This window comes from Diabrotica virgifera, chromosome 5 (genome assembly GCF_917563875.1).
Source record: "Diabrotica virgifera virgifera chromosome 5, PGI_DIABVI_V3a".
In the NCBI taxonomy this organism is placed as follows: Eukaryota; Metazoa; Arthropoda; class Insecta; order Coleoptera; family Chrysomelidae; genus Diabrotica; species Diabrotica virgifera.
Window position 1 is genome coordinate 147114207 of NC_065447.1, and position 16570 is coordinate 147130776.

The 16570-nt window shown below is 34.4% G+C and overlaps 1 protein-coding gene across 1 annotated transcript in view; it reads right to left on the minus strand.

Annotated features, from left to right (window-relative positions):
- Window positions 1–16570, minus strand: part of LOC114336692 (MOB kinase activator-like 2) — a 392967-nt gene that overhangs the window by 11699 nt on the left and 364698 nt on the right. Inside the window, exon 6 of the mRNA XM_050650430.1 lies at window positions 2099–2353. Within this exon, the coding sequence (XP_050506387.1) occupies window positions 2099–2353 (255 nt within the window). The remainder of the gene's footprint in view (window positions 1–2098; window positions 2354–16570) is intronic.

Below are 16570 nucleotides of genomic sequence, written 5' to 3' on the forward strand. Positions count from 1 at the left end.
AACATCTTCTTATAGGCCAGACAGTCCCTACAGGAAAGGCAATATTATAACATAAGGGTTACAACTATTATCGTTTGGAGGTCTAATATCTTTTTATATCTTTATCTTCTTAATTTTTTAATTCAAAGTTGGGAATTGATTAATTTATAAGTTAAGTTTAGCTAAGTTAAGGAATTTAAGGATCAAGTTAATCCTACGTGGATTAAGGTTGGACATAAGTAGGCAGATTTCAATGGGGGTAGGGATATTTGTTTTAGCTAATTCTTTATATAGGTCAAAATTGGGTGACATATTTATAGGGCACTCAAAAATCAGATGATTCAAGGACCCAACCCGGCCACAGTCACAATATGGGTTGTCTTTTACTCCTATCCTGAATAGGTGAACTGGAGTAGCACAATGACCTGTCCTCATTCTAATAATGGTGGTTATATGTCTTCTGTCTTGGTATGCAAAATTGTGGTACCAGGGGAGTTTGTCTATCTGACCTACAATTTTAGAGTAAAATGAATTATTTCGATTTTTCCCCTGCCATTCTTGCTTTCACCGATTCCAGATGGAATGCTTGATGTCTGGTAGAAAGTTGGAATAGTGAAGAGTGATACCAGCAGCTACATTTAAGGTTCTACCTATATTAGCTAGTTTATCAGCCACCATGTTCCCTTTAATATTCGAGTGTCCTGGAATCCATGCCAGACTAATATTAACGTTATTTTCTTTCGCTTCAATGATGCCTCTTTTGGTCATGAACGATGAGTGTTCTGTTTCCATAGAATAGGTTGATCTGCCTATTTTCTGTATGGCACTTTTAGAATCCGAGCAGATGATTGCTTGTTTAATCCCATTTTTCAAAATAATTTGGAGGGCATGATTAATTGCGACAATCTCAGCCGTACATATTTGGGTATACTTAGGTAGTTTACTAGTATAAGAATAGTTGATCTCTGGGCTAAAGACACCAAAGTCTGCTGATCCTTCACCATCAACCGAGCCATCCGTGAAGAATTTGATGTGACTAGGTTTATTTAGAATTATTTTTTGGAGTTGAACTGAGGCAAGTTCATCTGAACGATTAGATTGGATATTTATGATTGGAATTGTTGATAATTGATGGTCTAGTTCAGAGTTATGGCATGGGTATAAGTCACTTAAATATAAGTTGGGATAAGTACTTTTAAATTTGTTTTTTAAAAGCACTAGAAATGGAATATTTCTGTTTTTCCAATGATTTTGGTTCCTTTGAATTGCCAAGTCTAACAGGTCGAGAGCGGAAATAATTGGGTTGCCATGACATCCAGAACATTATCGTACGTGACTACTTCTTCTTTCACGTCGAGGGACTCTTTCTATGTAGGATCAATCTACGGAAGTGTCATAACAGTAGTATAATGATGATACTATAAATAAAGAGATAGCATTTTCCAGTATCGAAAATACGTTCGAGTTCGCGCATTGATGACGTAACTGGAGACCGGAAGTTGAATTTGAATTCTTGTTAAAGTTAAATGGGATTTGTATTCATTATGTGATGAAATTATTCAATTAGCAAAATAACATTAAACTTTAATGTATTCGAAAAAAAATTAGTGTCGAGATTCCAGTCAAAATAACTGTCAAAGATAAAATATAGCTTATAACTTAGCTTACAACCGCGAACAATTCAAACTCATCGGACATTACGAATTATTCCGAACCATTACGAACTTGCCGGACTCCACTTACGTGACGACTTCCGGATGTGCAATATATTATCTTGTTATTTATAGTATCATGGTATAAATTATCTACCTACTGTCTTCTGACTACAGGAAATTCTTTTTCCTTGGGGATTTTTTAATTTTAGGTACACCCATAAATCATAAGATACTTAACTACAGTTAAAATTAACACATTAATAGAACAAACAAAGATTGAATAAGACGCAAAAATGTTACTATAAAATTTTATATTGGATTATTGCTAATTTATGTTTGAGAAATTTGACTCTTACAAGAAGCTTAAAACTTTTTGGAGTGCGGAGAGCATTTTCTTGTTTATCCTTGACTTCAATTTAAAATAGAAAAGGAACTAGTAAATAACTCAAAATATATCTACTTACTTCTGTGATTTTCCTTAAATCTTCTAAAAATAAGTATTTTAAGCAATTCTACTGCCAGCTTAGTAAACACAACAGCTGCATCTCTTCCAATGTCAGGAGTATCGATAATACTTTTATATTTGGCTGCAGTCATAATACTTTCACAAGTAGCAAATACCGAATAATAGAAGATGTTTAAGTAAATTAGGCATTCGAACATTAATTCTGTGTCCACATACATCGCTAAAACTGTCAAAACTGCTAATTGCTTAAGATCTGCAAGAAAAAATATTTATCATTGAAAATTTTATCTATATTTCATGAAAACACACTTTATAAAAGATTTAGATACAGTGAGGACGTTTGAGTTGGAATAAATTTATTTTCTCGAGAATGGGCCACTCGGGAGATAAATCTCGAAACAAGTCGATTTTTATTTTTAAATTATAATTTTTTGCCACTTATATCATACTAGTGACGTCATCCACCTGGGCGTGGTGACGTAATCGATGATTTTTTTAAATGAGAATAGGGGTCGTGCGTGATAGGTCATTCGAAAGGTTATTCAATTCTCTATTCATTAATATAAACATTAACATAAGACAGCCTGTGGAGTTAACGAAGACAGTAACAGCAATGGTTACCAGAATAACAAACGAGGAAGTGGCTCAAGCCCTTTAAAAAATAAAGAAAGGAAAAGCAGTCGGACCAGATATTCCTGGGGAAGTAGGGAGAGCATTGGGAGAGACAGGAATAAGTTGGCTAGCAGGTCTATTTAATAGAATTATGGAAGTGTGACAAATGCCAGACGAATGGAGAAGCAGTATATTAGTACCTGTCTACAAAAACAAGAGAGACATACAACAACTTACAAACTACAGGGCTATAAAACTACTTAGCCACACCATGAAAATATGGGAGAGAGTAATTGATAGACGGATACGTGAAGAAACCGAAATATCCGATAATCAATTTTGCTTTATGCAGGGTAGATCAACAACAGATGCAATTTTCATTGTAAGACAACTGATGGAAAAATACAGGAATAAAGAGACCAACGCTCATATGATATTCATTGATCTTGAGAAAGCATATGATAGAGTTCCTCGAGAGATTCTGTGGTGGGCATTCAATAAGAAAGGAATCCCTGGCGAATATGTAAAGATTGTGAGAGATATGTATGAGGGAGTAACGACTAGTGTTAGGACAGGTGTGGGAGAGACTGATAAATTTCAGGTGAAAGTAGGATTGCACCAAGGCTCGGTGCTTAGTCCTTATTTATTCTCATTAGTTTTGGACCAGATAACAGCGAAACTACAGGGTAGCATTCCATGGTGCCTAATGTATGCTGATGATGTAGAGTTAATAGGAAATAGTGAAAGAGACAGAACAAAAACTGGAACAGTGGAGACAAGCTCTGGAGGAAAAAGGTTTAAAACTTAGTAGCACAAAAACAGAGTATTTGGAATGTTCATTTAAAGATGGAGTTACTACAAATAAAATGGTATCTTTGGATGATGAAATGATTGTGAAAAGCCATGGTTTTAAGTACCTAGGATCGGTATTACAGAGTAATGGAGAATAGATGGAGATACATGCAGTAGAATTAGGGCTGGATGGATGAAGTGGAAAGAAGCGAGTGGTGTGTTGTGTGAGAGAAAAATTCCAATGAAGCCGAAGGTTCTATAAAACAGCCATAAGACCGGCTATGATGTACGGAACTGAATGTTGGGCAGTGAAAAAGAAAGAGGAACAACGAATGCATGTGGCGAAAATGAGAATGCTTAGATGGATGAGTGGAGTGACAAAGAAGGATAAAATTAGAAATGAGTATATTAGGGGAAGTCTAGGTGTGGCACCAATTGATGCCAAAATGAGAGAGCATAGGTTAAGATGGTTTGGCATTGGAAAAATACAGGAATAAAGAGACCAACGCTCATATGATATTCATTGATCTTGAGAAAGCATATGATAGAGTTCCTCGAGAGATTTTGTGGTGGGCATTCAATAAGAAAGGAGTCCCTGGCGAATATGTAAAGATTGTGAGAGATACGTATGAGGGAGTAACGACTAGTGTTAGGACAGGTGTGGGAGAGACTGATAAATTTCAGGTAAAAGTAGGATTGCACCAAGGCTCGGTGCTTAGTCCTTATTTATACTCATTAGTTTTGGACCAGATAACAGCGAAACTACAGGGTAGCATTCCATGGTGCCTAATGTATGCTGATGATGTAGAGTTAATAGGAAATAGTGAAAGAGACTTAGAACAAAAACTGGAACAGTGGAGACAAGCTCTGGAGGAAAAAGATTTAAAACTTAGTAGGACAAAAACAGAGTATTTGGAATGTTCATATAAAGATGGAGTTACTACAAATAAAATGGTATCTTTGGATGATGAAATGATTGTGAAAAGCCATGGTTTTAAGTACCTAGGATCGGTATTACAGAGTAATGGAGAAATAGATGGAGATACATGCAGTAGAATTAGGGCTGGATGGATGAAGTGGAAAGAAGCGAGTGGTGTGTTGTGTGAGAGAAAAATTCCAATGAAGCCGAAGGTTCTATAAAACAGCCATAAGACCGGCTATGATGTACGGAACTGAATGTTGGGCAGTGAAAAAGAAAGAGGAAGAACGAATGCATGTGGTGAAAATGAGAATGCTTAGATGGATGAGTGGAGTGACAAAGAAGGATAAAATTAGAAATGAGTATATTAGGGGAAGTCTAGGTGTGGCACCAAAATGAGAGAGCATAGGTTAAGATGGTTTGGTCATGTTCAACGTCGAGACGTTAATCACCCAATATGAAGAATAGCTAAAGTGCAGATTCCTGGAAGGAGTAGGAGAGGAAGACCAAAGAAGACCTGGGGGAGACGATAAGGCAGGACATGTTGGTAAAGGGGATTAACATTGATATGACCCAGGATAGAATTGTGTGGAGAAATGCAATTAGGGAAGCCGACCCCGCATAGGGATAAGGCAAAGAGAATGATGAAACATTAACATAATTATTTATACAGGGTGCTCAAATATGTTTTTTAATTAAATTAATTAAGACAAAAAGAAAAATGTATGTAATTTATTTAATGAAAAATACATTTTACTGTTGTCAGAAACAGAAAAAATGTTAATTTGAAAAATAAACATTGCTTTTCGCTTAAATTAAATGTTCAAAATTCTAAGAGGCAGGTCGGTGGCAGGATTAATATTGAACTTAAGCAAAAAACAATATTTATTATTCACATAAACATTTTTTACTGTTTTCGGAGAACAGCAAAATGTATTTCGAATTAAATAAAATATATCTATACATTATTCTTTTTGCCTTAATAAATTTAATTAAAAAAAATCTGTTGCCGCCCTGCATACCTAAATAATTATGTTAAGGTTTATATTAGTGAATAAAACATTGAATAACATTTTGAATGAACTATCACATGACTCCTATTCTAATTAAAAAAAAATCATCAATTGCGTAGTCACGCCCAGATGGATCCCGTCACTAGTATGATATATCTACCAAAAAATTATAATTTAAAAATGAAAATCGACATGTTTCGGAATTTATCTCCAGAGGCTTCCATTCTCAAGAAAATGAATTTATTCCAACTCAAACGTCCTCACTGTGTATAACACCAAAACAATTTACAATTTTTGTAAAAACGAAAAACCTTATGAGTATTTAAGCAAAGTTACTAGGGAACAAATAAATAATTTTGTTTAGTTAAAGAACTACACCTGTGATTTCTTTATTTATTTATTAAGCTTAACAGACCTCGTAGGCCTAAAAACGTAGCCGATAAAACGTTTACATTTCTGATTACATTTTATTTTAGTCTTATAAATTTTGTTTAATTACAATTCAGTCTTTTTATACACTCCTTCACCACCTCCCTCTATCTCCTTTTGTCCCATGCTAGTTCTTTCCATCTGTCAATGTTATTTTTCTTCATGTCTTCGTACACACTCTCCTTCCATCTTTTTATTAGTCTGCCTTTCCTTCTCTTTTGTATTGGATTTCATGAGAGTACCATTTGTGGCATTCTTTATTGGTTCTTCTTCTCCACTGCCCTTCTATTTCCACACCTCCATATATTCCTTTTTGCATTTTCTCTCCCATCTTTTCTGACTTTCAGCACCCATGTTTCCCATGCGTATGTTACTGTAGGTCTGATATTGTTCGTCCGCTATAACTTTTTCCATTCGTCATGATTTATTTTCAAACAAATTAAGTCAAAACATAAAGTGAAACGTACGCCGATGTGTGTAGTATATAGTATACAGTATACAAAATGTATATACACATCGACGTTCGTTTCACTTTATGTTTTGACTTAATTTGTTTGAAAATGAATCGTGATACATGGGAAAAGTTATAGCGAACACCTGGTATTGGTCTTGGTCTTGGTATTGCGCTCCCGGTCTTGGTCTTGGTCTTGCAGCAAGAGTCTTGCAAGTCTCGCAGTTGCCCATTAGCATATTGCATATCTTAGAACAACGTAACAGAGTAGGTACATTTTAAGATTGAATATCATAGCCATAGGAAAAACCATCCAAATTAATAAATATCTGACACCGGGTGGGGTTTGAACTCACGGTGTAAGTGATCCGTGTCCATATTCTAACTATCTAAAGTTTATTAGAAACATGCATTTTTTAGTGTATTTGCTATTCACTATCTGTGATTTGAAAAGCATTCAATTCGGTAACAGATCTGCACAGTATGTTAATGCCAGTTCTAATTTTTATCCACTACGTTGGGTTGGACAGACCAGTATGGGTTTCAGATTTTATGGCACGTCAGCTGCTTCACAAGCAGAGTGAAACTTACTCTTCAATATCTCACTTGTTAGCCTTATATATAAGGCTATATAGCCGTATTCTTTAACAATATCGCTGGAAAAATATTGTTGCTAGACAGGTAAAGTGTCATTGTATACCGGATACCGGGTATACCAATCAAACTGTGTTTTTTTCTCAAAGTTCGCATTATTTTGTGGAATATTCTAGCATATAAAATACTGAAATTAAAACCCAACTATAGTCTAATACTAGCCATGTTTTTCATTAATACAGGGTGTTTTTAAATAAGTATGGCAAACTTTAAGGGGTAATTCTAACGAGTCATGTTAAAATGACGTATGCATGCCAATGGTGAATATTAAATTCTTAATTGTATGTCAAAAATGCGCAATAACTACCTCATAAAACTCACCAAATTTCATTTGCATATCTCAACCGGTTTTAGAGCAATAAATAAATCCTCAGTTTGTAAGAAAAATTTTAACCCGCGAGTAGTCGGGCGGTGAGATAGAATCTCAATTTTTATCCTTTTTCGCGATAACTTGATGAACAATTTTGCAATTTTGAAAAAATTTCGTAAGTGCCTCGAGGAAGGGTGTAGTAATGCGTAGGAATTTTTTTTCTTCTTCTTCTTCTTTTTGTGGAATTTATGGCTTTGGGGAGAGCCAATTAGCTTTAACCCGCGAGTAGCCGCGCCGTTAGATAGAATCTCACATTTCATCCTTTTTCGTAATACAGTAAAACCTGTCAGTAACGGCCACTAAAAATGAAAGAATTATTGGCCGATTTAGAAAGGTGGCCGCTATTGCCAGTTTTTGTAGTCTACATATAATTGGTGTGGGAAATTTTTAAACTGGCCGTTAGGACAGGTGGCCTATGCTGGCAGGTGGCCGTTAACACAGGTTTTACTGTACAGTATAATTTGTCAGTAACGGTCACTAAAAATGAAAGAACTATTGGCCGATTTAGAAAGGTGGCCGCTATTGCCAGTTTTTGTATTCTACATATAATTGGTTTGGGAAATTGTTAAACTGGCCGTTAGGACAGGTGGCCGATGTTGGCAGGTGACCGTTAAGACAGGTTTTTTAATAAAATTGTTAGAAATACATATTTTCAATATAAAAAGTAGATAAAAATAGTACAAAATAAAAATTTGTTTTAAATTCGTGTTTTGAGATAGAATCTCACACGCGACTATCGACGTTACAGTAGTTAGCGCGACTACTCCCGGGTTAATACCCCTATTTTGGAAACGAAGCATTTGCGGACATACCCTCCTATTAGAAGTGAAACTCACAAAGTGCACTTTTTTGAGATTTTGACATTTTCATCAATTTGAACTCAATACGGTACTGTCCAGCTCTGAAGAAATCAACTGGGGCTCTATTCTAATTGCTGAGATCATTTATGGTATACTTCACTAAGTACATGATTGTGAATTTCGGTTTCAAGGTAAAACTCATTAAAACTTATTATTGTCCTTAGTGAATTTTTCCTTACAATCTGGAGTGCCGAATCGGTAATACATATTATTTAGTGATCTTTCAAACAATACATTATTAAACATAACTGTTTATTATTTTTGTGTTCATTATCTATTCGGCGACTGATTAAAGAAATGAGCTTAAATTATTTCTTTGTAGCAAATATTTTACATAATCTATTTTGCGATCAAGCAGGCGACTTGTGTGTTATATTGTATTGTTGAAACTGTATATTATTCGTATGCATTATCTGTTCTGTTCGGCGATTGATTAAAAAAATATGGGTTTAAATTTCTTTGTAACAGATAGCCTACACATAATGGGTAACATTATCTATTTTATGGTTAACACTTTAACTGCCAGGTAAATTCAGAGTAAATTTTTTACCGGGTTTTCTGGGCCAAAATATTTTTTTCATCTTAGTTACTCTATTTGTGTTTGTTTTTAGCAAAAATCATAAAATCAGATTTATTTTTTGGTTATTTTTGTAAAAATTGCTGTGTCCTCATTTGGTACACGCGGCCTGCGATTGTGAAATTGTTCCTAATATCTAGTTGCAGGCCATGAGTACCATAGATGGACACTTAAGATCAAATAGTCTGTTATCTTAGGGAAGGTCCTAAAAGAAAACGTGCAGCCATTGTTGAGTACAATAACGCAAAAGCATTTGTGGACATGTCAGATCAAAAGACAGCTTACTCAAACTGCTTACAAAAATCTCTCAAATGGTACAGAAAAGTGGTATGTGAGATGATTACTGGTACTTCACTGGTGAATACTCTAATTATTTTCAATAACATCACCCAAAGCAAAATGTCAGTTATAAAATTCAAAGAAAATGTGTGCATGCAACTTCTTCAAAGTAGTAATCTACTTCTTCCTGTACAAGTTCAAGCCAAACATGAACTTACTCAAAATGCTTTGAACAAAAAAAGCAGATGCACGATTTGTTTAAAAAAAAAACTATGAACTCCATGGTCGAAATTATGCTGTAAAAAACAAAAAATGAATAACATGAGTATGCAACGGATGTGAAGACAGCCCTTTTATGTGCTTAGAATATTTCTTTGCCAAGCATGTTTTCACAAAAACATAACTAAAACAAACTCAGTACCTAATTTTCTAGTTCAAAAATACTACATTCTATGTTACTTTTGATTATAATATGCTGTACTGTCATAAAAATAAAAAAAAGTTAATGTATAGTTAATTTTCATTTTATTATCTCTTATACCTTTAAAAATTAAAAAAATCGCAGGATATTTTTAAATGTTACAGTTCTACGCCAGACTTAATGATATTCCCATTTAAATACACGATAAATGTGTACCAACCCCGGACACATGGCTGAAACGCAGACAAAACCTGTGTCCAATATATGTACACATGTCAGAGAACTAAAATTGCATGTGTCCATATATGGTACACATGGCAGTTAAAGTGTTAAGCAGGCGACTTGTGTGGCTGTCGCCGAAAATAATGGCATTTATTTTCAAACAACGAAACTTATTGTTAATTTTTTAAAGAATAGACTGTTATTTTTGATAGATGGTTAGTAGTTGTAAGTCAGCAAAATTTTGTATAGGTACCTTTGTATGTATAAAATGGATGTTGATATTTTAACAGTAACATTACTTCTACTTCTGTTTTTATCACATGTGATTTTCTGTAGAGGCAACTGTTTTGTATAAACTTATTTATGTACTTAATAATTATTTATTAACATTGTATTCATTACCTATTTCATTTTGAATCCCAACGTCATGATACTTTATGGAGATAAATTCATTAACTTCTCAATATCCAATAATTGTGTTCATGAAAAAACTCATGTACAAAGTGTAGCTATTGAATTTTACCTCTAATAGGACATACCTATGTTTATAAATCAAATCAAACTGTCATTATTTTTCGTGCTGAATTACCCTGTAAGGTTACCATACTTATTTAAAACACCCTGCATTGATGAAAAACATGGCTAGTTAAAAAAGTACTTAAGTTTTTTATTATCCAACATAAACGAATGAATTAAAAAACAGAATGTTAAGAAAATATGTATTTAAAAACACAGTTTGATTGGTACACTCGTACCAAAAACCTGGACAATTAAGTTCAGGGCAAAGAAATCGTCTGCTGTTAAAGATGTGCAAAATATTTTATTCTCCTATATACTCCCTAAAACGACTTTCAGTTCTAACCGCAAGAGTCTCGCAGGCTTAGTCTTGTTCTTGCTTAAGTCTTGCATGCTAAGTCTTGGTCTTGGTCTTGCTAAAATTAGGCGGTCTTGGTCTTGGTCTTGCGAAAACGCAAGAACAAGACCAAGACTGCAAGACCAAGACCGATTTTGGGCAACACTAACTATAACAATCTTATAAATTCTGATTTTTTTTCTTGATACATATTTGGATTGCATTAATGTTCGTAATGCTCCATATTTTTATTTCCTTGAGCTGTTTTTAACTTTATCTCCCATTCCTCATGACCATTTTCGTATTTTGGATCCCATGTAATTAATTTCTTTTGCTCTTTTGAACGAGTATGTTTTTTCTCCATATATTTGTAATATGATGTTATTTTGTTTCTTTTTGAATCTCTCCCATTACCACATACTTTGTCTTTTCTTCATTTATTTTAAGTCTTCTTTAATTTTTTAGCTTCTGTTATTATGTTTTTCATAAAATATCTTATAACACATTACTATATTTTTCATTTCATCTACTCTAAACTAACTATATTGCACCGTTCCGGCCTGAGATTGGACAGGGTGAGCTCTATAGTAAGTAGGACTTCATGCATAACAGACTGGATGTGAAAGTTCTTACCCCTTAACAGGGCGTGTTACGATGATTAATAGGGAACTACATACGGATATATAGGACAATATGGCATGTATGAAAAAGATATAATCAAATAAACAGCAACGAATCATCTAAGAAGGTGACATAAGGATAACAGCTAGGCCATGAAGACAACTGTAGCCTTCTTGATTCATAAATTCATAAACACACACAACTACAAAATAAACATGTATCATCAACATCATATTTATGTACTCGCCTAATCACCAGATAGCAGCGCCATAACTGGCTTATAGTACGGCGACATTTTTGTGCTGCGACTAAGTATGTACCTACTGCATCCCCAATTACCATATCAATGCTACAATTTGCCAGAGTTCCCCAAACTCTCTGAAACATAGTCTTGACAACACTTTTTAACAAGTAGGTAATTCTTTCGGAAAACAGACTTATTAACACGCAGGTTTAATTAAAATAAAAATATATTCTTTTATCCCAATTCAATAGAATAAAATCAATGTAACAAAATAATAAAATAATATTTTATTCTTCGCTTCTGCTCGAAGGAATTTAGGAATTGCGACAACCTTGATTCGAAGAGCGCAAAATGCTAATGACCGAACTATGCTCATTAAAGGAAAATGTCTTAGGAGTAAACCGTCGCCGATGCAACCTGCAGGAAGAATGTGACCATCTGCTGTAGAAAAGCATTGACACACGACACCAATGCGTTTGAGGGGACCACGCCAAAAATCTACGGAAGGAAGCATCTTCTTGTCAGTCATCCAAGACCAATTTGCGAAGTTCCAAAGGACCGAAAAAGACTACAACGTTGATGGGACCACATCATGTAGGAAAGTGATGTTTGTCAAATCAAAATGTCTTCAGTCGATACGTCGCCAATGAAACTAGCAATAAAATTTGGATCCACCGTAGAAAAGCCTTGGCCCACCACTGTCCCAATTAATGTGAAGGGACCTCGCCTAAGATCTACACAGGAAAGAATCTTCTTGGCAGTAATCCAGTTCACGAAGCGAAAGCCGATAAACACCGTTTAAAGAAAATGCCTTAAGAGTTGCAGCCAGCAGAAAGAATGTGACCATCCGCTGTAGACAAGCATTGGTACACTGTCCCGATAGATTTGACGGGACCACGCCTAAGATTTACAGAAGCAAGCATCTTCTTGGCAGCCATCCAAAACAAGTTTACAAAGAAACTAAGAACCGACTAAGGCCACACAATTTATGGGTCCAAGCCGTGTAGCATACACGCCACAAAAAAGTATGCTACTTTTTTTTGTTTTCCAAAGAGAAGAGGATGTAACTATTAGTATGTAACGATTAGCGATGTAACGCCCGCAGGAACCGTACGCGCATCGATACCAACGCAATCCCACTAACTTCCACCAAGGAGTGATGGGCCACCGAGAGTGTATTTAAGAAGAAAACCGAGGAACATGAAATCAGTTCCAAATAGCGTACTGAGCTGAACGGAACTCAAGGCGGCCAGCCGGCGGCCACCCAGTAACCCAACTGATTGAGTTGTAAACAAACCGCAGTGATGCAACAGATTGAGTCGGAACCGGCTGGTGCGGAGCAACTCTATATTGAAGAGGCGCTTCGCTTGTAACTGTAACCGCGTAGTGAGTGGTTGCTTTCATCTCCGCTCCGTAGTCGTTGTATAGGTATCTGTGTATATATTTGTTGATACTTTGATTCCGTGATGGCGAGAGTATGTGTAGTTATACCGAATTGAGGTATAACGAAGCTATGAGTCAGTGTGTAATTATGTATACCTACATTTATTCCGTATAGCGGAATTGCTTTCTGTATTGTACTAATATTTTTATGGCACTTTTGATAATAGTAATTATTTTTCTTTCACCGACGGGCGCCAATGGGGCTTTTTTGGGGGCGGAGCGAATAACCGTTTATTGTTTTATTTTATCATTTTGATTTTACTTTGTATATAAATATCCAGAATATATTTATTTGTTTTGAACCTGTGTTTTACTGAGTCTGTTGTCCGAAAAGAACTACCCGTTACAAATCAACTGCACGAGATCAGCATCAATGGTGGAAAATAGTAAAACGGTCAAGAGTCACCTAGAAATGTATAGCCGATGTTAATCATGATGATAATCTTAATGATGATTATTCAAATCTGTCATATAGCATAGAAGGTTTCCTATTAGACATTCTAACGTGACATGCCGAGAATGAAAACTTCTCCACCCAGTCTGTCCCCTGAGGAGTACTAACCTGAGGAGTACTACTCAGTTTAGAACTCCCCGCCGGCATGGCCCAAAGATATTTAAAGATATTAAATATGTAGTTAATTACAAAAGTCTCAACAGAGAAAATGTGACTTGGTAATAATTTTTTGATAGTCACATAAACAAATCAGATACAATAAGCACATAAAATTAAAAATCATATAAAAAATAGGATAGAAACTAAAATAATTAGGGCTAATTTAGATGAGATGATGAGTAGAAAGTAATAAATCAAATACATATTCTCATTATAACGGAAATAAGTCCATTTTGAAAAAGCTAATGTCTTTTATTATTTGTCTAAAAAAGCCTTTTAACTCAGAAGCTACTCAATATAGTTCACGGGGCTAATGACCGACCGGTCATTGCAAATTACATGGAAATAAAAAGAAAATATTGTCGTACATTTATAGGTGAATCCAAATATCGAACCATTGTTGTGAAATTACTTTGCTATGGCAACTGATGGACATATCGTGAAATAAATAGAAGGTGTTCTACCCTTTGTTCATAGAAAAATATTTTTATATATGAAATATATGAATAATTTTCTATATAAAGGCATAAAATTCCCGATAGTGACAAAAGAGACAAATAATCAACTTAATAAAAAAATATGAAAAAATATTTTTAAGAAAAGCTTTTCTTTAGTTACGAGTGACTAAAATTAAACATAGTATAAAAAAATCAATTAAAAAGCAAAAAATAAAAAAAATTGAAAAAATCTAACACACTCGTCAAACAAAAGCGTCAAAAACTCGATAAATAATCGACTTAATAAAAAAATATGAAAAAAATATTTTTAAGAAACGCTTTTCTTTAGTTACGACTGACTAAATTTAAACATAGTATAAAAAAATCAATTAAAAAGCAAAAAATAAAAAAAAAATTAAAAATCTAACACACTCGTCAAACAAAAGCGTGGCGGTTCTTCATCGAATAAACGGTTTTCGCACCACGCTTTTCTTTAACGAATGTGTTAGATTTTTCATTTTTTTTATTTTTTGCTTTTTAGTTGATTTTTTATAATATGTTTAATTTTAGTCACTCGTAACTAAAGAAAAGCGTTTCTTAAAAATATTTTTTCATATTTTTTTATTTTTTACTTTTAAGTCTTACACTTTTCAAACATTAAAATATATCGTCATGTTGATTAAAATATGAATAAAACATATGATGTACAAACATGAAAAGTAGTCGGAATCAGCAAAAAATTTGAAATTTCATTTTTTATTTATGAAGCATAACGTAAAAAATTACCGTAAAAAGTGAAATTATGTATAGTTCATATAATTAGCTACAATTTGTAAAAGTTTCAAGTTTCTTCATTTTAAAAAACAAGAGAATTTAAGATTTTTAATTCTAAAAGATTTTTAAATCGAAAACTTATTGGTCCATTTCCTTGGTAACACCTCCAAGGCTTCTAAAATTTGCAAGCCAAATGGATGCTGAAGCGAAGAAGACAAGAGCGAATTCAAAAAACTTACAATTCACGACCCCGTGTGTTCAGCTGGTAAATTCCAACAGAAAATGGACCTAGTTACTCGAAGGAGTAAAGACCAATATAAAAATAAAATAAAAATTTTATTTTTAATTCAGTTGCAATGCGAAGGCAAAACAATCTTACTTTTCAATTAGAATACGGAGCGCAGTCCAGTCCCTTGAATAGCGATTTTCGGCTCTTATTGGAGCCTTATCGGAAAGAACGTAGGCTTGTTCTTCATATCCCAATTGATCCGCACTGAGAGGTTTTCCCACCCATTGCAACTGAAGTGAAAATATTAGGTGACTAGCGTCATCTGGCAATTAAAAGATGAAGTTTTCGATCCTAATAGCATTATTAATAATATCTAGAAAATATTAAAATATTACTAAAATATTTTTAAATCGAAAACTTATTGGCCCATTTCCTTGGTAACACCTCCAAGGCTTCTAAAATTTGCAAGCCAAATGGATGCTGAAGCGAAGAAGACAAGAGGGAATTTAAAAAACTTGCAATTCACGACCCCGTCTGTTCAGCTGGTAAATTCTAACAGAAAATGGACCTAGTTACTCGAAGGAGTAAAGACCAATATAAAAATAAAATAAAAAAAAATTATTTTTAATTCAGTTGCGATGCGAAGGCAAAACAATCTTAATTTTCAATTAGAATACGGAGCGCAGTCCAGTCCCTTGAATCGCGATTTTCGGCTTTTATTGGAGCCTCATCGGAAAGAACGTAGGCTTGTTCTCCATATCCCAATTGATTCGCACTGAGAGGTTTTCCTACCCATTGCAACTGAAGTGAAAATATTAGGTGACTAGCGTCATCTGGCAATTAAAAGATGAAGTTTTCGATCCTAATAGCAATATTAATAATATTTAGAAAATATTAAAATATTACTAAAAGATTTTTAAATTGAAAACTTATTGGTCCATTTCCTTGGTAACACCTCCAAGGCTTCTAAAATTTGCAAGCCAAATGGATGCTGAAGCGAAGAAGACCAGAGGGAATTCAAAAAAATTACAATTCACGACCCCGTCTGTTCAGCTGGTAAATTCCAACAGAAAAAGGACCTAGTTACTCGAAGGAGTAAAGACCAATATAAAAATAAAATAAAAATTTTATTTTTAATTCAGTTGCAATGCGAAGGCAACACAATCTAACTTCTCAATTAGAACACGGAGCGCAGTCCAGTCCCTTGAATCGCGATTTTCGGCTCTTATTAGAGCCTCATCGGAAAGAACGTAGGCTTGTTCTCCATATCCCAATTGATCCGCACTGAGAGGTTTTCCCACCCATTGCAACTGAAGTGAAAATATTAGGTGACTAGCGACATCTGGTAATTAAAAGATGAAGTTTTCGATCCTAATAGCATTATTAATAATATTTGGAAAATATTAAATATTACTAAAAGATTTTTAAATCGAAAACTTATTGGTCCATTTCCTTGGTAACACCACCAAGGCTTCTAAAATTTGCAAGCCAAATGGATGCTGAAGCAAAGACGACAAGAGGGAATTCAAAAACTTACAATTCACGACCCCGTCTGTTCAGCTGGTAAATTCCAACAGAAAATGGACCTAGTTACTCGAAGTAGTAAAGACCAATATAAAAATAAAATAAAATTTTTATTTTAATTCAGTTGCAATGC